Genomic DNA, 27,549 nt, shown 5'->3' with positions numbered 1-27,549 from the left:
TTGGCAGGCAGATAGCTTCAAAGGCCAGTTCCAGAAGCTGCTGGCAGGCTTTCAGCTGTATTGGAGAGTCTTGAGGGGAAATGTTTAGAGTCCCCATGATCTGAGTGAGTCATAAAAACTGAAGGAATGTCAGTCTCTTCAGTTAGTAGCTGAAGAGCTACATTTCAAGGAAAAACCCTTCAGGGATCCCTCCCTGAGAGTCTATTCAGTCGGCCATATTGATGGAATTTGATTTTCTGATGGGCAGGAACTACAACAGAAAGACTCACTTTCATGCAATGCAAACAAATTAGCCATAATAAGATAATTCTGTCAAGCTAGCTTTATCACAATTACCTAAAGTGAAGTCTCTTTAACAGGTTCTTTGACAGTGATGTAACTGTTCTCATTCCAGGTGTTACTGGGGATGATTTCCTAGTGCTGGGCCTGCGAAATAGTAGCTTGGTATACAGTTACAACTTGGGATCTGGAATGGCAACTATTACTAGCGAGCCACTTGATCTGACACATCACATTCACACAGTCAGCCTTGGCAGATTTCTTAGAAACGGCTGGATGAAGGTAAGCCTTGCTTTAAAACAGCTTCATCTCACTATTGTAGCAAGGACTAGAATTGTGGCTATCATGCTTTTGGGCTACTCCACAATGCTGCTATTAGGATAAAATGGGAAGAAGAAAAATGTAACTTTGATCTGACATTGATATGCTTTTAATCTGTCTGAGAGGCAGTATAGTGTAGTGGTTCAGGGTTAGATTTGCACCAGGAAGACCCAGATTCTTATCTGCAGGCATCTGTGGTTCTCTTTTAGCTTAACGTATTTCACATTGCTGTTATTAGGGGCGGAGGGGTATCAGAGGAGAGAGTATTATACATACCAGCTTGAGTTCCTGTATGAAAGATGGAGGTATAAATATAATAAATAAAGATCTATACATTCCATCCTGAATTCCTTTGAAGAATGTGAAAAATAAATAACAATGAGTTTCACTTAGATATACACAGAAAGGCATAGCAGGTGCCCAGTTTTAAGAGATAAATCAATCACAGTGAATTTTGCTTGGTTATGATATAGTACCTTATATACTGCGTTGTATTTTTCAATAAATTATGGTTAAGATGAGTCATGATTTAGTGTGTTGCATAAAACCAGTAATGAGAATTTACTAAAGGTTTTGTGCAAAGATTTGCAATAAACTATGCAAAAGTCCCCCCTTCTGAAAGCGTATTTCATTTTTCATTTGCTATCTCCCTACCACCACGACCTCCATCCCATTTTTATAAATTGCTCCTGAATTTTTAAGGAAGACTGAGAAATAATGGATGCAAAAAATTTCTGCAAAATATGGAAACACAAGCAAAAAGTCTGAATATCTGCCCTTCTAATCACAATCCAGGAAATTAAAAATTTTCCAATTATTTTCAAGTGAATTACAAGGCAAAGGAATTTTCTTCTCTGTTAATGTATACGAATACTTTATTTATTTTAGCACTGTGATGAGAAATAATATATTTAGTTGTTCATGAGTTGCATATTATTGTTTCTTTGAAAGGTGGACAATCAAAAAAACAAAACTATTACATCACCAGGAAAGTTGACGGGACTCAATGTTTTTAGTCAGTTTTATGTAGGCGGTTATATTGAATATATTCCAGAATTCTTACCCAAAGGATCCAGTTTTAAGAATGGCTTTCAAGGTAAATAACAACGTTATCGCTTTTGTGTATCAAGTCATTGTATTCATAGTGATACTTTTTAATGAAATAAACTGGTTTTCTACTAAACATAGAGGGCTCAAGCTTTATATGGACCTTAGCTAAGTCTAAAACAGGCATAGCAAAATTTCTCACAGATGTCAACTGGTGAAAAAAGAAAAAACACTATCACATAGACATCTGAAGCAATAAAAAGATTTGTAAGTGTGGTTGAATAGCACTACAGCAGAACGCATCAATCTCAAAACAGCTCTGAGGGTCCCAAACAAATTCTCTCTGGAATGAAACAAAATAAGGTCACTGCTGCAAAGATAGAATTAAGAATAGCTTGGAGCAGGAGACAGTGTGGAGCCTGTAAGGAAATCAGAATGCCTGGAAGGGGATGAGATAGTTATCCCTAAAGAGTTCAGAGGAACAAAAACATATAGTTGGGGAAAGGATATAAATCAAAGAGAGCGTCTGAATTAGGGTTGAACTCAGGAAATCTTGGTGGTCTCAGAGCTCAGTTGTTTGCTTGCAGACATTTCATTACACTTGCAATGATGATATTGCCTAGCTAGGTAATAAAACATCTGCAAACAAGCAACCTAGCTCAGAGAGCACCCCAAACTCCAAAGAGATAAAGGCTGATAGAGACAGATGCAGAAGGGAAAAAAAAGAGGAGAAGCAGAGGTGTGCTGGAAGTGAAGGGTAAGAAAAAGAGAAAGAAAGAGAAATGGGCAGCCTAAAAAGATAAAAGAGAGTCAGACATTTCAAGTAGGAAAAGCAGCTTGCTTGAATCTAAGGCACGGGTGTCAAGCTCGCCATGTCACGTGACGTGTCGCGACGTAGCGTGACTTTTTTTTTTTTTTTTTGCATTGCTGGAGCTGAGGTGGGCACGGCGTCCATATGATGCAATTGGCCTGCCGGCCGGCAGTTTAACACCCCTGGTCTAAGGACAAGATTTACAGAAAGGGAGAGGCCAAAGAACTACTAAGGGAAGAAGAGAAGACACGAGGCTAATGTGGAGTGTGAGGGGGCGGCCATCTCAAGGATGAAGAGTGTCTAGTAGGTGTCAACAAGGAAAAGAGCAAGGCTGAGAGGAAGAGCTGCACTCCAGTGTGTGTTACCTGGGAGGGGATAGGGGTTGGCTGAGTCAGGAGAAAGTTCTGGAAGAACGGAGCAGCCGAAAGGAAGACACTTGCAAGGCAGAAAGAGTTTATAAAGGGGGTGAAGGTCTGCCTGTTGGGTGAAGGAGGTAGGGAGACTGCCCAGATCTCTGGCTCATCCTTTTAGGATTGAGGGATTTGTTCAAACTGAGATCTTGTATTCTTTAAAGTGGCTCTTGTCTCCGTGTAATGCTGCCTGTGCACTGTATGTGAATATGCATGGGTCATGGGTCCTGGATGTAAAAAGTAAACTAAATCTGTTCTGCTCTTTAGAACCAGGGGTTTATTTTCCTCATTTGATTTGTGCGGGGAAAGGCAAAGCCATCCTTTAGAGAGGCCTACCGCTGGTTGACAGCAGGCTTCTTTATCGTGAATTGGAGAGAATTTTGGGGAAGCTACGGAGGGCCTGCTTTAGAGGCTCCCTGGGGCATGGGTAGGCAACCTTGGCTCTTTTATGACTCATGGACTTCAATTCCCAGAATTCCTGAGCCAGCTATGCTGGCTCAGGAATTCTGGAAGTCCATGAGTCATAAAAGAGCCGAGGTTGCCTACCCCTGCCCTGGGGAATTAGCTTTTTCAACACTAGAGGTAGCTATTGTGTGTGTGTGGGGGGGGGGAAACAGGGCTCCCCAGGACCTACACAAACAATATAGCATAAACATTTTTTTTTAAAAAAAAGGTTTTCTACACATAGAGAATAATCAAGGCCAACAGCCCAATCCCAGTCACTTGAAATCCCTTAAAGTTCCAGCAGCTTTGCCCTCAAGCAAGAAGGTATAGAATGGAGGCCTTATATTTATTTATGTTAAGTGGCTTGCTCAGAAATTAAAAACTGTGACTTAGTACCTCTTCCCTGACGGTTTAAAAAGAAATCTTCTCCACGCTTACCATTTAAGCTGATTTGGTCCTAAGCTCAGGAAGGCTTGATTCAGGGTTTAAGAAAATCCTCTCCCGACTGAGACACCTTGTCAACTGCTCACAGAAATATTCAATCCAGATGCACGAGCTACCGTCCCCTCCCATTGAACATCTCCCTGTCTTTGTGTTTGTTTATGCACATGGATGGATACAGAGACATGCTCAGTTCACTTGCATTTATACTTGCAGAATTAAACACATCAACATTTACATACATGCAGTACAGCCAGTAGGTTCAAAAAAGGGCTTCCTTTCTTACTATCCTGTTTCTTTCTAATGTCTTTGGATAATGACAACAACATAGATTTTCCACATGGTGATCTGTCCCTAAACTGGTCTGTCAACTTTTCCAATGCTGCATTCATCACTGCTGTAACTGAATCCATCCACCTTGCTGCTCTTCATTTTACATCCCATCTTCTTACGGCAATTCTGTCTTTTTGGCTTTGGCTTTTCTTTAAGTGTCTCATAACAGAAGATTTCTAGTTTGAAACCTGGCAGAAAGTTTATTTTCTTGCCCTCAGTATCCTATTTTCTCTGAGCTTTCTTTACAAAAAGCAAAAACAAAACTTCAGTGATGCACTCAAGAAATGGCACTATACATTTCCTAAGTTATGACAGATTGAAGATAAAGCTTTATAAAAGATAGCTTGAATTCAAGGACAGAAGCCTCATTTTCCTTCATTGGAAAGGATGTGTTTGTTTAAATCATGACTTAAATGCATACTAACAATTACCTAGGGATTAAACTGAAGGCAGACAGGGTGAGGATTGCCATTTTGGCAGCAATGAACTTTTAAGTTAATGTGTTGTTGGAACTTCAAGCAGTTACGAGTGACCAGACAGATTTTTGTAATTTTAAAATAAAAAACCAAGTGAACCCTAGATCACCATGAGAAAATGTACTATTGAACTTGACCTGACCACAGTGGTAAATGTTCATAAATATTTTTTATTGTTTTAAACAAAGAATCTTCCTTTCTTTCAGGTTGCATTTTTGACCTCAAAGTCCGGGCTGGAAAGGATCAGAAGTTTAAAGTACCAGGAATTCCAGAAGGCCATCCTAACACTGGTCGCAATGTAGGACAATGTGCAGTGTCTCCGTGCCAACTCATAACATGCAGAAATGGGGGGACATGCATAGAAAGTGGCTCTACACTGTAGTAAGTAAAGTATAATTCTTTCAATGAACCACTGCATGGGAATGCATTGACACTACGCAAATTGTCATATGGTTCTATCAGAGCTCATATATTTGCTTAGGAACATATGTATAATCTTCTTTAGAATCATCTTGCAAGATGCACATGCAATTCTCCTTTCCATGCTATAGTTCTTACACACATACTTTTTTCCTCATTCTTAGTAGCATAAATGTCCATTTCAGGAACAATCTGAAGTGAATATCATACTGGGGTAGCAAATAGAGCAGTGAAGTCTGCCTCATTCAGTAATATCTACCCCAAGGCTAGGAATTATTGGCAGGTTGAGGGCCACGTCTGTTTTTTTCTGTTTTTTTTTCTTTGGCATTCTGAGGAGTGCCCTCCAAAAATGGGGACAGGACTAGGATGAGCACTAAATTTAATTTAAATGTAAATGTAATTGCATGAATTAAATGCAATTGTTCAATTACTTCCCATGTATTTCCTCTTCCATCAGATTCAAAGTGACAGTTCAGGATCTGTAATGTCATTTGGGAATGATTTTGGGAGATAAGAGAAGAAGTGTTGCTTAGGGAACAGTCAGATAAGAGAAGGCATAGCCTACAGCTGCACAATGGGCAGAAAAAGAAGTTTAGAAGGGATTTCTCCACTTCCTTTTCAAGCTGTAGAAGAGACAGCAGGAGATTTGTACTTTCAGACCAGCAAGACTCTATTCACGTAGCCTTACAATTAAGTAGAATTATCTCATCTGGTCCTGTTTCCTGTTTGTGCCACCTGGGAGGCTGACATCAGTCTTGCAAGGTATGAACATTAAGGGACACCCTATTATGCCATTTCTAAAATTAGGGGGGAAACGGAACACAAAAGGACAACCTTTTCGTAACTGAAGGCTTCACATGCCTTTCTTTTGGTAAATTATTTTGGGGATGGCGAGGACTGCAGTGCACTGACAATAACTTAAAATGAGTGGGGCTCTATCAAAAATATGAATTGGTTAAGGATGGGTTTGGGAAGCAGCCAAGATTTTCTTTGTGTAGAAATGTGCATTAAGCCAACATCAAGTTTTAAAGTATAGCTATTCTATATATAAGGTAAAGGTAAAGGTTCCCCCACCACATGCGTGCTAGTCGTTTCCGACTCTAGGGGCCGGTGCTCATCTCCGTTTCAAAGCCGAAGAGCCAGCGCTTGTCCGAGGACGTCTCCGTGGTCATGTGGCCGGCATGACTAGACGCCAAAGGCGCACGGAACGCTGTTACCTTCTCACCGTAGTGGTCCCTATTTTTCTACTTGTCTTTTTACGTGCTTTCGAACTGCTAGGTTGGCAGAAGCTGGGACGAGTAACAGGCGCTCACTCTGTTACACGGCACTTGGGATTCGACCCGCCAAACTGCCGACCTTCTGATCGACAAGCTCAGCATCCTAACCCACTGAGCCACCGCGTCCCTTATTCTATATATATATCTTGCCTCAAAATGTTCAGAGTGAGACCTCCTGGTTTCTCTGCTTCAAAATGCTCCAAGAAGCTACCTTCCATATTGACACAGAATGTAACTAAGTCATGTGCTGAGGTTTCCTCTCGTTTCCTCTTTTGCACTTCTCAGCTGTCATTGCTCTGCTGGTTGGACAGGGGCTTTCTGCACAGAAAAAATTTCAGTGTGTGATCCTGAGCACCAGCCCCCCCATCAGTGCAAGCGAGGTTCCACCTGCATCTCTGTGCCTGATGGATACAACTGCCACTGTGCTTTGGGAACCACCGGCACACACTGTGAACAAGGTAGGGTACAAACCTCCATCAAAAGTGTATCACATGGTATCACCGGTTTCTTTTTATTCTGTGGTTGGGTGTGAAATGCACATTGAAATCACAGGGGTTTTTTTAAATTGAAGATATCAAAGACTTTTTGATATTAAAAAAAAGTTCTGTTTTACTGCAATCACAAAACTGCATCTCACCTATTTTGACCATGTCATGTGGGAAATTCAGTGGAGAAAGCAATTATGTTTGAAAAAGTTAGCAGTAAAAGGAAACCAGGAAGCCAAAGAAACAGTGGCCGGACACTGTCAAAGCATAGAAAAACTCAAAGAAATAGTGCAAGATCGGAAGATGTGGAGAGACCTAGCCCATAGAATCGCCAAGAGTCAGACATGACTGGTTAACATCATCATCTTCAATACCTAGTAGGCTATTAAATCCAAACTGAACATGCAGCACTACAGCCATCTCTTAAAGTGGATCTCTAAAGCAAGAGAGGCTTTTATTTAAGTACAAAAAGAGACAGGATGGTGTGTTGTTGAATCGTCTCTAAACTCTCTACTTATCGTTCCACAGCTCCCACCCAACAATTACCAATCATGACGAGTCTCACTCCTGGTTTGGGAGTATATCTTGAAGGAACCCTGTAGGGAGATAAGCCACAATGGGAAAACCCCTTTATACAGCAGTGGCTTTGACTTAATCACACAACATCCATTGGCAAATTGCCAGCTAGGCTGGAGGAAGGGGTCAAGGGAGAGCCTAGCATGGAATCATTGTGCAGCCAGAAATGGCATAAGTTTGACCATATCTGATTTTTCCCAAGGGAAGGCAAGCAGTCTGGTGAGATTCTTGTAATGTAGGCAATAAACAATAAAGTTACTGACTAAAGCTAGTCACAAATTGCTCTGGTTGCTTATGTCTGACAACATAAAAGACATAATCAGCAGCAAAATCCAGTCAGTAATTCGTGTTTGGCACAACCATTGAAGTAGCTCTCCACTATAAGTGGTCACCAAGCACAACGGCAGAGCCATATTTTCAATGCCTTCCTTTGGTCAGTATGATTGGGGCTAATCTAAGCTCTGGAGGAGTGATGTTCCAAAGGGTGGGAGCTGTGCAGAAAAGCTCCTCTTCCTCAATCCCATCAGATGACACTCCTACCTACATAAGACCTACAACATGTCTCTCCTGATGGGGGGAGTAGAGGTAACCAGGGAGTGGCTGCTTGCTGGTTCCATGCTACACAGGCCCTTATTAGTCATAACCAACACCTAGAACTAAACCCAGAAGCATACTGGTAGCCAATGCAGCGCAAGAAGCAGAGGTATAATGTGCACTGATCAAGAAGCACACATGCTGTGCTACTGTATTTTGCACCAACTGTAGCTTCGGGATGCTCTCCAAGACCATCCCCATCTAGCTGTGAAATTCTTGTCTAATAGCTGATGCTCATAACCATTACGCCACTCTTATTAAAATACAATTAAATCACTCTAATTATAGCTACTGACACAACGCCTCACATCTAGCAATTGATATTTAGATGTGCTTTTGTGCTTGCTTTGGCTTTCAAAGTTGTTTTACTCTGTGGACATGAAATAAGAATCAGCCATGTCTAATACGTTGTTAGACAATTACTGAATCAGCACTTAACTTCCTTAATGAGTGGCATTGTATTCCTTATGTGATGTGCTATAAATGATCCCTTTCTGATCCATATAAGAACTGCAACTGCAGAGAGGAAAATATAAAATATAGAAGGGCGGTATAAAAATTTAATAAATATAAATATAAATATAATATATAATCTCCTAAAGTTCTTCTTTAATACTTCTTCCCTCAGTGAATATAAGTGAGGATGGCATAAATTGCAACAAAACTGAGGATTTGTAGTGAAGTTTGAAGTTACGGCAGCACAGAAAAAAGTGACCGATGAACCTTTTTCTCATTACCTTTGGAGCATCCCCCTGGTCACATGATGAAAATCTGGACGCTTGGCAACTGGCATGTATTTCTGATGGTTGCAGTGTCCCTGGGTCCCTTTGCAACAAGCAAAGTCAATGGGGAAGGCAGATTCACTTAACAGTCATGTTATTAACTTAACAACTGCAGTGATTCACTTAACAATTGTGGCAAAAGAGATCATAAAATGGGACAAAGGTTACTTAACGTCTGTCTTGCTTAGTGATGGAAATTTGGGGCTCAGTTGTGGTTGTAAGTCGAGAACTACCTCTATTTCCCCACAGCTCGCAACATTAGGCTAAGGCAACAGGCTGGTCAGTCAATTCCTGTCACAACCAATGAGTCAAGGCTCAGTGTATTTGAAAAACCACAGAAGCACTTTGCACAGGGTAGGAGATTGTGCCCGAGTTACAAAAGTAGGCTGGTTGCCAAGCACCCAACTTTTGATCATAGGAGCACTGAGATGGTCGGAATTGCAAAGACCAATCCCTTTGGCTTCAGTGCTATCATAATTTAAAACTGAATGGATAGTAATGGCCCAAGTACTACTTGTATTAACTTTCTATAGATGCTTGCTGCTTTAACTGCTGTCACTATTCTCTGTCCTAGTGATGTAACAACATCCAAAAAAAAAACAAAAAACAAAAGCTCATTAGAAACTCTGTATGCAGAACGGGTGGCTTCCCACACGTCATGGACCTTAACAGGTCACCTGATTATATTCAAAGAGCTCAGGCTCCGCAGGATGGATATATTTCCCAGGGTTGATTATGCTTGATACAATTTCACTGTAAGGCGTCTAAGGAAAGAAAAAAGTCTTGACCCTCCTGCCTGTCCATTATGAAGTCTGATAAATGAAAAGAGATGGAGAGAAACTGGGCAATCAGCTTTCCACAACTCAAATTGAGGCTCAAACAACTATAATTGCCATGTAAAATGAAGGAAGCCTTATAAGGCTGGTAGCTGGAAAATAATCGAGAAGTTGCAACACCAAGTGTGTTTACCATAAAGTTAAATTGACTGCTCTTCAAGGCAGTAAATAAAGCACAGTCAGCTAGTTTAAACAGAATAAATGTTGACATCATTAGTTTGAGAAATAGAAGTATAACAAAGTAAAGTGCATAGGAATCTAAATAAATTGATAAAAAGAAAGACTATTTAATGATTTTGTACATAGAAGACATATTAGACTACTATAATGAAGGATAATCTGTAGATGGCAGCATAGGATAGCAGTTTGTTTCACCAAGGGCGTTGATTGAACTTTACTTTTACTGGCTCTCTGCTTATAAATAGTGAAGGTGGGAAATGACTGCTCAGGCACTAGAGATAACTGGAACAATGTTAATAAAACAAGAGATCTGCCTATCTAATCAGCATTCTGGAGCCCCCCCCTCCCCGTGACTGGCATGGTAGAGAAACACTACACTCCAAAAAAGTGGGTGGACACGGATGGAGCAGGATTAAAAACTATCATTGCCTACATTGCTGTAATGCTGTAATAATGCTGTAATGACTGCAATCATATTACATTGATTATACCATGTAATAATATTACATTTCATTACGTGAAAATGATGCTTCATTTGTACCAAAGGTTGGGAGGGTGCATAGTTTGCACATTCCTGGCTCGTGGGAAACCCACCAGCAGGGTTTCTTTGCTATCTGCTGTGTCACTCTCATGGCTGGGAACTCCCAAGTTATCCTGTCCCAACCGTGCTCCCATTTGTCATCTCCAGGTCAGGCTGCACTGAGCCTTAGGCTGCTGTTTTTGTTGGCAAAACTTTCACTGGGCTCTAGATGCACAGGATATTAAGGAGGGTCGGGATGAGGTCTCCATAAGATGTCATTTTAACAAGGGCTGAATTTTGCTAAGGAAGGGGGGCTCATAGGCACGTCCACTTTTACTCTGCACAGAACCGACCTTGAAAATAGCACACCTCCACCATGGCAAGAAACCATGGAGAGGCAGGCCTGCTAGAAATACTTCTGCTAGTCTCTTGCAGCCAAACAAGGAAGAGTCTTTCTGTTTCTGGAACCTGGAATGAAGGAGAAACTTCCTAACAGTGAGAACAATTAACCAGTGGAACAGCGTGCCTTCAGAAGTTGTGGGTGCTTCATCAGTGGAGGTTTTTAAGAAGAGACTGGACAGCCACTTGTCTGGAATAGTATAGATTCTCCTGCCTAAGCAGGGGGTTGGACTAGATGACCTCCAAAGTCCTTTCCAGCTCTATTCCGACAATCTTCTGCCACCTTAAGAAATCAGCAGTTTTATTGTGGCACAAGGTTTTCTCTACTGCAGTCACCACAAATGGTCTCAGTGGTTAGTATAGAACTCTGCATGCTTACACACACACACACACACACACACCGTTCTACTATTCTGAATGTTAAAATATTTTTTTGAGGACACTTAACTTCCTTACTGCCAATTTCCCGATACATTATAAAATAAAAAATTCTTTATTTAATATGCATATTGAAAGGATGTAATTTTTGGTCTCACAAAATTGCATTATTAACAGAATACTGAACAGAACAGAAACCCACGGATCTAGATATTTAACGTAATCCAGTGAACCATCCCCAAACATAAGAACAAACTACAAAACTCTACAGTATTCCTGTAGAGATTGGCAGTGGAATCTCAGGATCCAGGATGCAACAAATGGGATGTTAGGAGGCGGCAGTTGTGCTGTCTAAACCTAATTTAGCAATTAGTGACCCACACCTATGGGTATTTATTCAGCAGCAAATCCCATTCAAATCAACAAATTTATTCCAGCAGGGTTAGGTATACACAGAACTGCAGTTCAGAAGTTAATGGGAAAAGTAAATGTTTTGAAAGTTTGAACTGTTTGATGTTAGGCAGACAGCATTGCAAAGAGGCGGGTTGATTCAGCTCCGTTTTTAAGCAGGACTGAATGTTACCTATCTCAAGTGCCATAGCTGTGGATTTTTTGCATAGTTGAGGTTGGAGTCTGAAGTCTTTTCAACTGATATGATGCAGTTTTAATGGCTTTAATATGCTGTATTGAATAATGAATAATAATCAGCAATCCTTAATATTTATTTTAATAATATACAAGTATTAATTAATATTATCTATTAACACTTTGTTAAAATCCAATTGCTTTAATTAAACCAAAACACTTTTTTTTAAAAAAAAATCTGTCTCTACTTCGGCCCCAGCACCAGTGCCACTACTGAGAAGTGCCCCTGTGCAAGCCAATCAGAAGGGCAGAGATCTACACAGAAAGGGGAATAGGGAGAGGGAAAGTTGAGATTCCTCAAATTTTGGTCATATGAATGCGAGCGTGCCACATCAGCCAAAACATCAGGGGCTGAAATATCATTTGTTCAGTGCTGCCATAACTTTGGACGGTCGCTGAAAAAAATGGTTGTTAACTCAAAAACAACCTGTGTATTTGGTTCTCTGCTTAATTCTATGTAGTATTGTGTACAAAAGAGGCAGTTTTCTCTAGTGGTTACGACACCAGGCTAGAAATGAGGAGACTCTGAATTCTAATCCCACTTTAGGCATGAAAGCCAGCTGGGTGATCTTGGGCCAGTCACTCTCTCTCAGTCCAACCCACTTCACAGGATTGTTGTTGTGGGGAAAATAAGAGGAGGAAGGAGTATTGTGTGTGTTTGCCACCTTTATAAAGGGTGGCACATTTATAAAAATAATAAATGTGAGATATAAATGTAAATAAATAAATAAAGCTCAAATTACATCAGGTATTTTTTCCAACCAAGAAATGTTACTAATAAATCTTGGTAGTGAGGGCCACAGTGGTGATTCTGCCTCATGCTTATAAAAATAAATAATGAGAAAAAATATCTTTCTTTTCATAATAATATATCCAGTGAAGGGAGCTCAAAATGGTGATAGAAGTAATATTACAGATTGATTTTGTGGATAACAAATATTTCTTAGATAACAAGATTGCAGGCTAATTATCAAGGCATCCACATCACTGGTGAAGTCAAGTGTAAACTCATCCCTTTACTGCAGGACAGAAAATCCATTTTCATATTTATTTCTTGGTTTTATGCTAGTATCCTAATAAACTGATCTATTGATTGATTATGTGCCATCAAGGCATTTTCAACTCCTAGTAATTACACAGATTTTTTTCCCCATGACACTCTATTTCCAATCTGTCCTTTCAGGTCTTCCAATGATGCAATCATAGCGATTATACCCGAGTTCATCAACCTTGCTGCTGGTGGTCTTCTCTTTCCTCCCACTTCCCCCAGCATTAAGGCCTTCTGTAGCGAGCTAGGTCCTCACACAATGTTCCTAAATTAGGATAAGTTGAGCCTGGTCATTTGTGCCTGAGAGAGTGAGAATTCTGGGTTGATTTGTTCAATGAGCCATTGGTTTGGGGTTTTTTGGCTGTCTATGGTGTTCTTCAACACCAAAGTTCAAAGGCATCCTTAATCTTCTTATCCAGCAGATTACAAATTGCCGAGACATCTGAATAATGCAAGTCCAGGTACAATTCAAGATGTTGCTTAGTATTTATAAACCTCTTTATGACATAGATCCAGGTTACCGTAGGATGGGATTGGCCTTGTGCCAGCAGAAGGGGCATACTGCAAACCCCATCAGTCAAGGAATTCTGCCTGGTGGGGTTCAGGATAAGAGCCTTTTCTTCTGTAGCTCCTGCTCTCTGGAACACTGAGATCCTCATCCACTCTCTTGGCCTTAAGGAGGGGCCTTAAAATCTGGCTCTGACTATTGGCCTGAGACCCTGATGGGGCCTTGTTATTCTGGAAGTGGTTACTAGATTAATAAAAGATCCCACCTCTACTTCATTGTACACCCCCACCCCACTCCCTGTATGGTGTATGGTGTAAGCTACTGTATTTCTCTATTATTTTAATGTTATATTTATTGTCTTCCTGTTTTAATATTTTATAATATTGTTTTTTCAGATTGTGTGCTGTCCATAATTGCATGACTGTGAGGTGGATGGTATATAAATTTAATAAATAAATTAGTAAATAATAAATCTTGAACTGTGATCCACTAGATCTTTGCTTTGTTTAAAGGATCAGCTGGGCCTTCCAGATTCACTTTTCCAATATGTTGAACAACTCCAGTGGGTATAATGAATAAAGCACACAGAGATTTCTTAATATATCCTCTGACTAATAAAGGTTTATATGCCATTCCAATCAAACATTTTCTCAGTTGCGGACATTAGTTTAACAACTTATGAGACAACAAGCATCCAACAGAGTTGAGATTTCTTCTATAAATTTCCATATATAGTATTCTTAATATGTGGGAATATCAACAGCAGCTTTTATACTTTACTCCTAATCCAAGCAACTGCATATAAAGCAACTTAGAAAAATGAGTAAACATCAAAGAGTTCCAATATTTACTTCATTGCTGCAATTCACAGACCATGGTGTCACAGCAGTGGGACTGTTAAAAAGAAAATAAATTAAGATCAGAGAATGAAATTGTTGTAGAGCAATAAAAAAATGACATTTCATTTAAAGAGGAATTATACTGATCCACACATTCAAGTTCCTGGCTGTCAAGCCATGTAGCCTAATTCAGTTACATACTATTTCTAGAAACTCTTTTACATTATACATATAGCATCCAATTCTTGTTGGAACTAGATTGTGTAGAACATAAGTAATCCATTAGTAGGCTCCCTTCTTTAAAAAAAAATGAAGTAGCCAAGAGGCTTTTCATAATTAACCTGTACATTTCCCTGGCTCAGATCATCCTCTGCTATTCCCATAAGGGGAAAAGACACCCACCCTCAGTTATAACACCTTAAATAGGAAGAGGAGGGCTTCAGCATCTCCTTTTTACAGACAGATATTTTTTCTGTTTTAAAACTTTGGGGAGCAATAAATACCTGCCATGTGCAACATTGCCATTGCTATTCACTTCAAGATTCACGGATGTTTCTGAGATGAAAGGTTAAAAAGACTCTCCTGTAATGAAATGGGAGGGTGCAGGTTGCCAAATTGTTATCTAGAGAGAGGAGTGTCCATGACAACAGATAAACCCAGAAGAACAAATATGTGATTGGTGACCTATGATGCATTGCAAGGCACCTTGGCGGAGAATAATGAGTGCAAGAGGGAAAGAGAGACACACTTGTAGCTACAGTGCTTGTAAAATCAACAAAGTCCTGTGATTCTAATTGGTCAAATGGGATTTGTGTGTCCTAACATTGAGGAGCAGGTTGGTTTCAGAGTTTTGCTTTTGAACACACTTGTTATTCTATAAAGGGATAAAGAAGAACAGTTACTTTCCAGACCCACCACAATACATGAAACACCATACAGGTAGTCCTTGTCTTACAATCAGTTACTTAGTGACCGTTAAAATTATAACAGACCTCTGCCACCCAGTTTCAAGTTCTGATGGACACACACACACACACACACAAAACCTTTGTTCACTTGATTGCATTTTAAGAGTTTGGCAACTGGCTTTCATTTATAGCTGTTTGCAAAGTCTTGTGGTCACACGACAATAATTAACGAAGTTTTTTTTTGCTGGAAACCAGTCTTTAATTGCTCATTGGGTACAAAGGGTGTGTTCAATGGCCATCACATTTACTTGATGACCATGGCATTCCCTTAGTGATCATGGCATTCACTTAATGACCGCTGCAAAATAGTTTGTAAAATTTGGTTCAGTCACGTGGTGACCTGTTTGATGATTGGCATGACTTATCATAATTCCCAGCTCAATTCTGCTCTTAAGACAAGGACTGCCAGTGCTGTATTTTCTAACTATGGTATGTTTTGTGGCCCAGTCGAACATCAGCACAATTTTGCACATCTTTTGATAAAGGATCTCGGTATTCCTCCACACAGTTTTCAAGCATCCTGCTTAATGAATGAAACAGGAAGGAAATATATGTATTTCATAAAGATGACATTTTTAAAATTACTAGCCAGTGCTTTGGATACTACTGTCAAGCAGAATTGGCAGATTGGATTATCATGATTCATTTAACCTCAGTGAAAAAATGCAGTATGATGATGCAGTTCAATACGATATCATCAGTCCATGCATAATCAGTGTGGTTCAGAAAATTCAGAGAAGAGTCCAGTTTAGCTGTATTCCCAAATTTGCCATGAGAATATGTTCTGTGCCTCTGTTTCCCCTTTTCCAGAATGAATAGAAACATTCCTTAATGTAAAGAAGCCACATAATCTGAGACTTGACCGCATCTCTGTTTGGGTGCATTAGATGTTGCATACAACTAGGCAACCCCTACTCACTATTCCTTGTTTGTAGTATAAAATGCAGTAAATTAAAGGCAAATTAGGGAGAAGAATTTAGGTCGGGATTAATGTATGTGTATTTAAATAAGCTCTAAAGAAATCTTAAAACATTCTGTTATTAGTGATGAAATCTCTTTCCTGTTATATTTTGTAGCCTTAACCATAAGCGACGCATCATTCAGCAACAGCAAATCTTCCTGGATGTCATTTGAGCCCTTCAACATTCGACACAAAGTTCATATCCAGATGCAATTCCAGACCTCTTCAGGAAACGGCATCCTCTTTTACACTGCTCAGCATTTGAGCCCCCGATCAGGTCAGCCTTTCATTCCACTATAATGTGATTTTAAAAAATGGTCAGATGAAATATTACCTGATTTGATTTATCTGTGTCATGATTTTGCACAAGATGAATTGTTAGGTATTGAATTCAGTAACTGGAACAGTAAAGTGTACAATAGGCCAGAACGCACCGTTGTAGTTGATTACTACAATAGTTGATTAGAGAGTGCTGACTCATGCATGAGGCAATCTACAATATGATTGGTTGTTGTAAGAATAAAGGGAGAAATTCCTTTTCCCCCTCCTTTTATTCTTTTGTGTGTTCTGTATACTGCTTTAGTTTTACCTCATGATGTTCCTGTGTTCCTGACTATCTTATGTTCTTCCTTTTCTGGATGACAACAGAGACTGCTATAAATTTGAACACTATTTATATTTATATAAAAGACAACAAGTTTGTGTCAAGTGTCTCTGACTTCATCTGGACAGCTGCTGTGCAATTCCTTGACATGAATTGATTAAAAAAAAACCATCTGGGATTGTACGTTTAACACCATCAAACAACATCTACCTATCCTAGGTCCATAGGAAGGACTCAATAGGTAAACAAAAATGCCAAATCCAGTCTAAAGATCTGACTGACTCTGTGACTAACCATAGTGTGTATGATTAACTTGACCACTTTATATTAAAAACAAAATGCACTCAAGTCAGCTATGACCATTATAGCTAAGTATTAGGAGGGTCTGGAAGCAGTGCTTTTAGGCAGGCCACTCCTAACATAGTAGCTTTGAAAAGCATGCAGATTTTCTCTTTCAGAAAGAATCCTATTTTCTGGACAATTAACATCACTCCATCCAAGGAATGTGATGCTGCCATATTTTCTGGGCCTTTCATCTGCTTTCATAATCTGCTCGTTTTAGAAATTTAAGTGATACTTTCTAATACTGTTTCAAAGGGCTACAGCAGGGAAGGGGAACCTCCAGTGTCCAGGCCTATTCTAGCTTTTCAGGCCAATTCATGCAGCCAGTGGACCAACAGTCAAAGCCACTGCCTCCTTTGGCTTATAGCCCATCAAGCTTGACTTATGCCTCATGCTTGGATAGACAAAATATACCCGCCAGTTATTTCCTCTCAGCATTGAAACTTTTTTTTTTCATATTCAAATCCACCACCATTTTTGTCATACTACTCATCTCGCTATTTTTTAAAATGGGTGCAAATGCTTCTATGCTTGCAAAATAAAATAATTTTTGAGGTTTTTCACCAGGATAAGATGGGGGGGAGTGTTTTAAAGGTAAGATCATGGAATGTATTTATTCTCTTTGCTTCTGAACTTCGCAACGAATATTGAGGACACTGCACAAAGGAAAAGAAGGTTTTAAAAGCATGAAATTTTGTCTCGGCAAACAGATGGGGAATGGGGGCTTTTGCTCAGTCAGATGCCTTTCTCATAAACTTCTTCCGAGGCTCTAAACTACAGGTCACCAAACTTGGCAACTTTGCTGGCTGGGGAATTCTGGGAGTTGAATTTCACAAGTCTTAAAGTTGCCAAGTTTGGAAACCCCTGCTTTAAAATGCTGTGTTGATGTAAACAGAAAAAGAATCAAAGGGAAGCTTAAGCCTAAGCCTAAACCAAAGCCTGACCTTAACCCTACCCCTAACTCTAACACTAACCCTAATTTCATTTTCATGGAAAATGGGGTTTCCCCATGTATTTCACTGCAACCCACAAAAAGAATCCGAACGAAAACCTGTTATCTTCTCTTTCCTTTGAGAACCTTCTAGAATATAGCCCTAACATTATCTTACGTCCCTGACACCAAATGGATCTAAGCCTAACCTTAACCCGAGCCCTAAACCTTATCCTATTTTTATTTTCATTGTCAATGGGATTTCCCCATGTAGTTCGCTGCGGTCCAAAAAAGAGTGTGGACGAAAAGCTGTTATGTTCTATTTCCTTTGAGAACCTACTACAATCTAGTCTTCACATAATTTATCAGCCCTAACTCCAAATGGATCCAACCCTAACCCTAGACCTAACCCTAACTCTATTTTCATTTTCATTTTCAATGGGATTTTCCCATGTATTTCACTGTGGTCCCCAAAAGACTCAAAATGAAAAACTGTTATGTTCCCTTTCCATTCAGAACCTCCTAATATCTAGACCTCACATCATTATTCAGCCCTGATTGCAAAGGAATCTAACCCTAACCCTAACCTTAATTCCAAGGGGATCAAATACTAACCCTAAACCTAGCCCTAACCCTAGCCCTACTTTCATTTTCATGGTCAATGGGGTTTCCCCATATATTTCACTGAGGCCCACAAGAGTCCGAATGAAAAGCTGTTATGTTCTCTTTCCTTTGACAACATTTCAGAATATATCCCTCACATCATCTTTCAGGCCCGAGTCCAAATAGATCTAACCCTAACCCTAACTCTAACCCTAGTTTCATTTTTATGGTCAATAGGGTTTTCCCATGTATTTCACTAAAGCCCACAAATGAGTCCGAACGAAAAGCTGTTATGTTCTCTTTCCTTTGAGAACCTACTATAATCTAGTCTTCACATAATTTATCAGCCCTAACTCCAAATGGATCCAACCCTAACCCTAGACCTAACCCTAACTCTATTTTCATTTTCATTTTCAATGGGATTTTCCCATGTATTTCACTGTGGTCCCCAAAAGACTCAAAATGAAAAACTGTTATGTTCCCTTTCCATTCAGAACCTCCTAATATCTAGACCTCACATCATTATTCAGCCCTGATTGCAAAGGAATCTAACCCTAACCCTAACCTTAATTCCAAGGGGATCAAATACTAACCCTAAACCTAGCCCTAACCCTATCCCTACTTTCATTTTCATGGTCAATGGGGTTTCCCCATATATTTCACTGAGGCCCACAAGAGTCCGAATGAAAAGCTGTTATGTTCTCTTTCCTTTGACAACATTTCAGAATATATCCCTCACATCATCTTTCAGGCCCAAGTCCAAATAGATCTAACTACTACGCATGCCCAAGATGGCGGACGTGCTTGATTGAGCTCCGTGAGCTCCGTGAGTTCCAGTTACTAGGCGTCCCTTTGGAGCCCCTCAGGAGCCTTTAGGCTCTCTGGGATGTGGATTGGGGGACGGGGGGTTTATAGTTACAGGCACAGGGGCAGCTAGTGGCCGACGAAACTGGCAGTGAACTGTTTGAAGTCTGCGGGCCCTGCCTCTCTTCATCTGTCGCCTTTCCCATCTGTTCGCCTTTTGCTGTTTGCCTTCTGCCGCTTGCCGCTTGCCTTCTCCGGACCGCCCTCAGCTGTTCCTGGCCGCCTCCGGCGTTCCCTATTGTTCCCTGCTGTTCCGGACCGTTTTGGGCTGCTCGGTGTTCTCAGGCTGTTCCCGGTCGGCGAGGAGGACGCCTGCGGGTTCGTTCGGGCGGCGGTGATGGCGGCGGCGGCATGGGCGGCGGCCTCGGCGCTGGCGGCGGCAGTTTCTCGGGCCGCGCTCGGTGGCGGCGTTTCTTGCTTCCCCGGGCCGTTTCGGGCCGCCTTTGACACCCTTGGGCTGCCTTTGGTCGCCGAGAGAGACGCCTGTGGGTCCGGCTTGGCGGCGGCGATGGCGATGGTGGCGACGGCGTGGGCGTCGGCGCTGGTGGCGGCGGCCCTTTGGGCCGCATCCGACGGCGGAGACGGCCTGCATCCGGCGACGACGACGACGGCAGCAGTGGGCTTTGGCCGTTCTCAGCGACCAGCACTAAGCGGTGGCATTCCTGGGGCCTTCTGGCCCGAGTGGCAACATTTGACCTGTTTTCGGGCCACTTCTGCGGCATCAACGTTTTCTGGCCTATTCGGGCCGTTTGTGGTGGCCGGTGATTGGCTGCGGCGTTTCTCGGGCTTTTGGCCCCTCTCGCCGGCGGTGGTGTTTCCATCTTACCCCAGACCGCATCAGGCTGCTTTTGGTGACGCTGTCGTCCTCGGGCCGTTTTGGCGGCGGAGAGGGCGACTGAGAGCTATCCCAGCGGCGATGATGTTTTCTGTGCTGCCTCGGACCGCTTGTGTTGGCAACGGCGTCTTCGGACCGCTTCAATGGAGCAACGGCGACAGGTGGTCCTTATACCGCTTTTGGACCGTTTTAGCGGCGGTGATGACGCTTTCAGACCATCTCTTCTATCTTGGCCCGTCTACCCTTCTGCCTGAATATATACATCTATTAACTTTGCCTACCTCCCCCTCTCCCCTTTGGATTCGGTCGGTCCTGGGTACCAGCCACGGTGGGAGAGTGGCTGACTTTTACATCTGCAGCCCCATAGAGGTGGGAGCTCTATGGGGCATGCCTACCCAGAGTATATCTTTGACCACCCCCAGGAACAGAGTTGCAACCTGCCGTGAGAGGGCGGGGGTGGCCTGTTTACTGGGGCACCCAACTGAGTGGCAGTGCAGTTGGGTGTGGATCCAGATATTTTCTTTTCCGGCCTTTGACCCTCCTATGGACATGATCACCTCCGGGTCTGCCTATTCTGGACTTGCTGGACTAACATGCAACAATATACTAGCACGGACTTGCTCGCCCTCAGGGGTGCCCCCCTCGCCTGGGTGCGACCCGCCTCTTTAAATCCTAACCTCGATGAAGGGCCCGAGTTTTGGGTCTCTGAGAGATGGCTGGGCAGGGGCAGGGGCCGTCAACATAAATTTAATAAGCGGCCCCTGATTACGTTTTTATCAAAAAATTTTACGGGGTTGGGGAGAGGGGTGGGAGATGGGGGTTGTCTGGCTATGGGGGGCGGCCAATCAACCATAGTTCAGGCCAGAGTTGGGTCTGACCGCGCGGGGGGAGAACGGGGGGTCGTTGTCTCCGGGACCCATGAGCGGGTCGTGGGATTACCAATTCCCACGACGGGGAATGGCAGCAGGCGGATAGACAGGGGGCCATATCGTTACCGGGAGGGCCGTCGCCGCTATTTGCAAGCGGTGAGGCGCTCCGACCCTCTGCTTCTTTCCCGAGGTTCCGGGAGCGAGGATGTGCAGCCTCCTGAGCTCCGGCTGGTGTACCTGAATGCCAGGTCCGTGGTTAACAAAGCTCCCCTTGTTAGGGATTTAGTTGAGGGTGAGCATGCGGACCTGGCCTGCATCACGGAGACTTGGTTGGGCCCAGAGGGTGGGGTCCCTTTGGTTGACCTTTGCCCACCAGGCTTCCGGGTGCTACACCGGCCTCGAGCTCAAGGTAGGGGTGGGGGTGTGGCGGTGATCATTAGGGAGACCTTATGTCCGTGGGAGACCACCGTTCCTCAGATAGTCGGGTGTGAGTCTCTCTTTGTGAGATTTGGTTCTGGGGCGCAGTTGGGCTTGCTGCTCGTGTACATTTCACCTAGTCGCGTAGCGGCAGCCCTGCCCGAGCTGCTCGATATCCTCTCGGGGTTGGTGGTTGAGTTCCCCAAACTTATAGTTTTGGGAGACTTCAATCTACCATCCCTGGGAGGCTCATCTGAGCTCGCTCGGGAGTTCATGGCTTCCATGACGGCCATGGACCTGACGCAGGTAATTTCTGAACCAACTCATGAGGGAGGCCACACCCTTGACCTGATTTTTTTATCTGGACGGTGGTTGGATGATCTTGGTGGGGGCTTTCCATTTATTATGCCCCTGTCATGGACCGATCATCACCTCCTGCGGCTGGTCTTCCATTTTGCCACCCCCCGCCGTGGGGGTACGGAGCCAATTAGATGGTACCGCCCCAGACGCCTAATGGATCCTGATAGATTCCAAGCGGCGCTGGGGTCCCCACCTGCCTCCATTGCTCACAGCTTGGCGGATGCCTTAGTGGAAGCCTGGGAAAGGGCAGCCACTGAGGCACTTGACCGGGTTGTACCCTTGCGGCCCCTGACCCGGTGCAGATCCCAGCGAGCTCCATGGTTCTCCGCGGAGCTCCAGGAGATGAAGCGTCGGAAACGGGGCCTAGAGAGCTGCTGGAGGTCCAGCCGATCTGAACCTGACCGATTGCGGTTAAGAACCTACATTAGGTCTTATCTCGCTGCGATGAGGGAGGCGAGGTGTAATTACTTCTCCACCCTCATCGCGTCCGCAGATAATCGCCCGGCCGCCTTGTTTAGGGTGACTCGCTCCCTTCTTAATCAGGAGGTGAGGGAGGATCCCTTGCAGGGTCGTGCCGAGGAGTTTAGTCAACATCTGTCGGATAAAATCGCTCGGATTCGGACCGGTTTGGACTCCAGCTGGGCAGAGTCTGGCGATCAGGACAAGGGCGGTCCTGTCAATGTTATCTGGGAGGAGTTTGATTCTGTGACCCCTGATGAAGTGGACAGGATTATGGGGAAGCTGAGTTCCACCACATGTTTATTGGATCCGTGCCCTTCTTGGCTGGTTTATGCAGCTAGGGAGAGGACACGAGGCTGGCTCCAGGCGGTTATATCTGCTTCTTTGAGCGAGGGTTATTTCCCCACCGTCTTGAAGGAGGCGGTGGTGAGACCTCTCCTCAAGAAGCCTGCCTTGGACCCAGCTGTATTGAACAACTTTCGTCCAGTCTCCAACCTTCGCTTTCTTGCGAAGGTTGTTGAGAGTGTGGTGGCGCATCAGCTCCCTCTGGTCCTGGATGAAGCGGATTATCTGGACCCTTACCAATCGGGTTTCAGGCCCGGGCACAGCACGGAGACGGCATTGGTCGCTCTGGTGAATGATCTCTGGAGGGCTCGGGATAGGGGATATTCCTCTGTCCTAGTCCTATTAGACCTCTCGGCGGCTTTCGATACCATCGACCATGGTATCCTGCTGCGGCGTCTCAGGGGACTGGGAGTGGGAGGCACGGTTTTTCAGTGGTTCTCCTCCTATCTCCTGGGACTCTCGCAGTCGGTGTTGGCAGGGGGGCAGAGGTCGACCCCTAGGACTCTCGCTTGTGGAGTTCCTCAGGGGTCGGTCCTCTCGCCTCTCCTGTTCAACATCTATATGAAACCGCTGGGTGAGATCATTCGTGGTTTTGGAGTTGGGTATCATCAATATGCTGATGATACCCAACTTTTTATTTCGACCCCAAACCACCCCAGTGATGCCCTCGCTGTGATGTCCCGTTGCCTGGAGGCGGTTCGGGTCTGGATGGGGAGGAACAGACTTCAACTCAACCCTGACAAGACTGAGTGGCTGTACATTCCGGCTTCCCGGGACACCTGGGATGTTCCATCTCTTTCTATGGGGGGTGAGCTTTTACCCCCTGTGGATAGGGCTCGCAACGTGGGAGTCCTCCTAGATTCACGACTCACTTTGGAGGATCATATAGTGGCCGTGACTAGGGGGGCTTTTGCCCAGGTTCGCCTGGTGCGCCAGTTGCGGCCCTATCTAGACCGGGAGGCCTTATGTACGGTCACTCACGCACTCGTGACCTCTCGCCTAGACTACTGTAATGCTCTCTACATGGGGCTTCCCTTGAAGACTACTCGGAGGCTCCAACTGGTACAGAATGCGGCCGCGAGAGTTGTCTTGGGAGTTTCCCGGTACTCCCATGTTACACCTTTGCTCCGTGAGCTGCATTGGTTACCAGTTGTCTTCCGGGTAAGGTTCAAGGTTTTGGTTATGATCTTTAAGTCCCTACATGGCATGGGTCCGCGATACCTCGAGGACCACCTGCTGCCGGCGTCGACTCCCCTCCGCCCTGTGCGTGCCCACAGAGAGGGTCTCCTCAGGGTGCCTCCGGTCAAGGAATGTCGACTGGTGGCCCCCAGGGGGAGGGCCTTCTCTGTGGGTGCTCCGGCATTATGGAACCAACTGCCGGTTGAGCTCCGGACGGCATCAGACCTCCGATCCTTCCGTCGCGGGTTGAAGACCCATTTATTTGAACTAGCGGGTCTGGCCTGATGGGGGTATATGGGTTTTTATAGGCTTGTTATTTTTTATCATTCTTGTTTTAACTTGGGCATTGATTTGTTTTTTAATTTTTGTATTGTTATTTATACATGCCCTGTGAACCGCCCTGAGTCCCTTTGGGAGAAGGGCGGTATAGAAATCTCAATAAATTAAATTAATTAAATTAAATTAACCCTAACCCTAACTCTAACCCTAGTTTCATTTTTATGGTCAATGGGGTTTTCCCATGTATTTCACTAAAGCCCACAAATGAGTCCGAACGAAAAGCTGTTATGTTCTCTTTCCTTTGAGAACATCCTAGAATCTAGTCCTCACATCATTTTTCAGCCCTAAGTTCAAAGGGATCTAACCCTTACCCTAAGACTAGCCCTAATCCTAACCCTAATTTCATTTTCATGGTCAACTGGGTTTTCCCATATATTTTATTGCGGGCCACAAAAGAATCCGAACGAAAAACTGTTATCCTCCCTTTGGGAACCTTCTAGAATATAGCCCTCACATCATCTTTCAGCCCTGACTCCAATTGTATCTAACCCTAACCCTAGACCTAACCCAACCCTAGTTTTATTTTCATTGTCAATGGGATTTTCACTGTGGCCATTTCACTGTGGCCCATAAAAGAGTCCAAATGAAAACCTGTTATGTTCCCTTTTCTTTGAGAACCTCCTAGAACCTAGTCTTCATATCATTTTTCAGCCTTATCTCCAAAGGGATCTAATTCTAACCCTAAGAGTCTGAACGAAAACCTGTTCTCTTTCCTTTGAGAACCTCCTAGAATCTGACCCTAAGACCCTTTTCCAGCCGACTCCAAAGAGATCTCACCTTAACCCTAACCCTAGTTTCATCTTAAATATCAATGACTGTGGCTCACAGAAGAATCCTAATGAAAAACTGTTATGTTCTCTTTCCTTTGAGAACCTCTTATAATCTAGCCCTCCAAAGTGATCTAACCCTAACCCTAGCCCTAACCCTTCAAATTGCAAGTACTGTATTTAGGATTAACCTATGCCTTTCCAAACAAGTCAGAAGTGCTGTGCATCTCCGTTCTTTGAGGATTTAAAAAAACAACTAGATTTCCTTTGAGGTGATGAAAGTAATGGAAGGAAAATCCTGGATGATCTATTAAATGATGCCTTTGCACTGATCTGTGAAAAGACTGCACATAACAGTGACTATTCCCCAAGAAAATCTGTTTGTAGTAGCAAAACACATCATCTTACAAGTTATTTTTTTCCGCTTGGATACATGTTCTAATGAAGGTGGGTCACCGATTGTTTGAAATATTATTTTAAGACTAATACAGACTAATATGTGAAATTTCAAATCCAAAGAAAATGGAAGGTGTTCTTTCAGTGACAAATTGCAATTCATAAACAATTCACTGGTGGGAAAATGTGTTTTTTTACATTTGCCACTCCTCAATCTACTCTGAGCCACATGAAAACCAACTGCTAGAAGTACATACTATGTATCTTAGTGAAACACACACACACTGTCTATCTCAATTTAATGTTTAGTTAATCTTTTACTTGTTCAGAGATACTAATATGTTGCATCTTCTTCTCTTTAGGCGACTTCCTAAGTATCACCTTGGCAAATGGATATATACAATTACGTTACAATCTCGGGGACAGAACAGTAGTTTTACAGACATTTCAACCTGTCCGTAGCACAAATAAGGCCTGGCTTTTAATTAAAGCAGGAAGAGTTGGTAACGAAGGCTATTTGGATCTTGATGGAATCAACGTAACTCAGAAAGCTGCCGATGGCATGACTTCCTTAGATACACAAACTGATTTCTATGTAGGGGGACTACCTTCCTTAAACTTGGTTAATCCCAGGGCAATTAAGAATGAGCCCACTGGCTTCACTGGCTGCATTAGGGAGATCTTTGTCAATAGCAAAGAATTAAAACTCACCGAGAAAGGAGCGAAAGGTGGTTCCAATATAGGAGACTGCGATGGAACCCCCTGTGGCTATAGAGTATGTAAAAATAACGGGAAATGTAAAGTTGTAGAGTCTGATTTCTCTTGCTTGTGCCCGAAGCAATGGATGGGGAAGACATGTGAGCAGTCTATTTATTGTTCACATAGTAAGTGTCTCCATGGAAGTGTTTGTATACCCAACCCAGTTTTATTTTCATATACCTGTGCCTGTAAACTTGGCTGGACAGGCCTGTGGTGTGAAAAACAGCTGTCATTTTTGATTGCAAAATTCACAGGCAATTCATACATCAAGTACACTGATCCTAATTATGTAGAGAGAGATCTCAGATGTACTATGGTATCTTTCAATTTTACCACCAGTCAAATGGATGGTTTGCTTGTTTGGTTAGGAAAGGCTGAAGACGAAGATAATGACTTTCTTGGAGTAGGTCTTGAAAATGGAATGCTAAAAGTTGTAGTTAACCTAGGAGAAAGAATTGTCATTCCTCTTATTCACCAAAGAAAGACGCTGTGTTGCAAAAAATGGTATTTTGTTGACATTGTGCAAAACCGGACTCTCATTAAAGTGTATCTTGATGAGGAACTTGTTCTTTTTGAAGATCTGGATCCACAAAGAAAATATACTCTTCTAAACTATGGAGGCATTTGCTATTTTGGAGGGTTTGGACTTGATAGGAGAGTAAGTGCTGTCACCTTAGGGCTCTTTAAGCAAGAACTCATTGGTAAAATAAAGGATGTTGCCCTTTTCCAGGAATCAAAAAAAATAAATCTAACTAAGGGACAAGGGTATAATATATATAGCGGAGATAAAGAGTAACCAAGTAATAGAGACAAGGCTGTATTATTTATTTAAATTTGTTATAGCAGCTCACTCTATAGACTCTGGGCATGCATAATTATAGATGGTCCATAATAGAACACTTGTAATCTGTAGCCTATTGCTTGTCTGATTAATTTTTTTACAAAACATTAAACTCAACATGGTTACTTTCATAGTTTCTATGCTCCTTGATTGCCCACTTAATTCTTCCAATCATGCAGTCTGACTTGTAGGCCATTCATTTACCTCAATTCTACTTTGATTTTGACTCTTCCATGTTTCCTTTATGCTTGGCAATTGCTGACTGTCCGATTTTTAGGTACTTTTCATGATTCATTCCTAATATTCCTCACCATCACCAGAATTACCCACCTGCATTTAATTGTAAAATAAATCTTTCAAATCAATGCATTTTGCCTCTTTTCTGTTTTACCTCCATTTCCTTCTCTTTTTCCTATCCTCAGCTATCTACACATGATTTTAATCTGACCTAAATATTTCCTTCTCTGACACTCTGAATTGCAAAGTTTTTAATCTTCCAAGAAACAGAATATTCAGACTTATACTTATTATTCAGAGTTCAAGTCAACCAGGGTCAAATGGTTTCCTATGACAAATCCACAAGGTGGGGGTGGCTATTCAAAAATAAAGTTAATTTTTCTTATACCTATTACATTTTTCTTATTTAAATTTACCGTATTAC

At 42.7% G+C, this 27,549-nt stretch overlaps 1 protein-coding gene across 1 annotated transcript in view; it reads left to right on the top strand.

Moving 5' to 3' along the window:
* The window catches only part of EYS (eyes shut homolog), a gene marked incomplete at both ends in the record, with an annotated part of 674,316 nt that extends 647,473 nt beyond the window's left edge, over positions 1 to 26,843 (top strand). Inside the window, 6 exons of the mRNA XM_081346243.1 lie at positions 395 to 561; positions 1,552 to 1,696; positions 4,769 to 4,943; positions 6,545 to 6,717; positions 16,094 to 16,255; positions 25,651 to 26,843. Coding sequence (XP_081202369.1) covers positions 395 to 561; positions 1,552 to 1,696; positions 4,769 to 4,943; positions 6,545 to 6,717; positions 16,094 to 16,255; positions 25,651 to 26,843 — 2,015 coding nt within the window. The remainder of the gene's footprint in view (positions 1 to 394; positions 562 to 1,551; positions 1,697 to 4,768; positions 4,944 to 6,544; positions 6,718 to 16,093; positions 16,256 to 25,650) is intronic.
* Positions 26,844 to 27,549: the final 706 nt, after the last annotated feature.

Source organism: Vipera berus (assembly GCF_964194415.1).
Source record: "Vipera berus genome assembly, chromosome: 1".
Classification (NCBI taxonomy): domain Eukaryota; kingdom Metazoa; phylum Chordata; class Lepidosauria; order Squamata; family Viperidae; genus Vipera; species Vipera berus.
The sequence above is the reverse complement of the archived record's forward strand: the minus strand, read 5'-3'. Positions and strand labels throughout refer to the sequence as shown.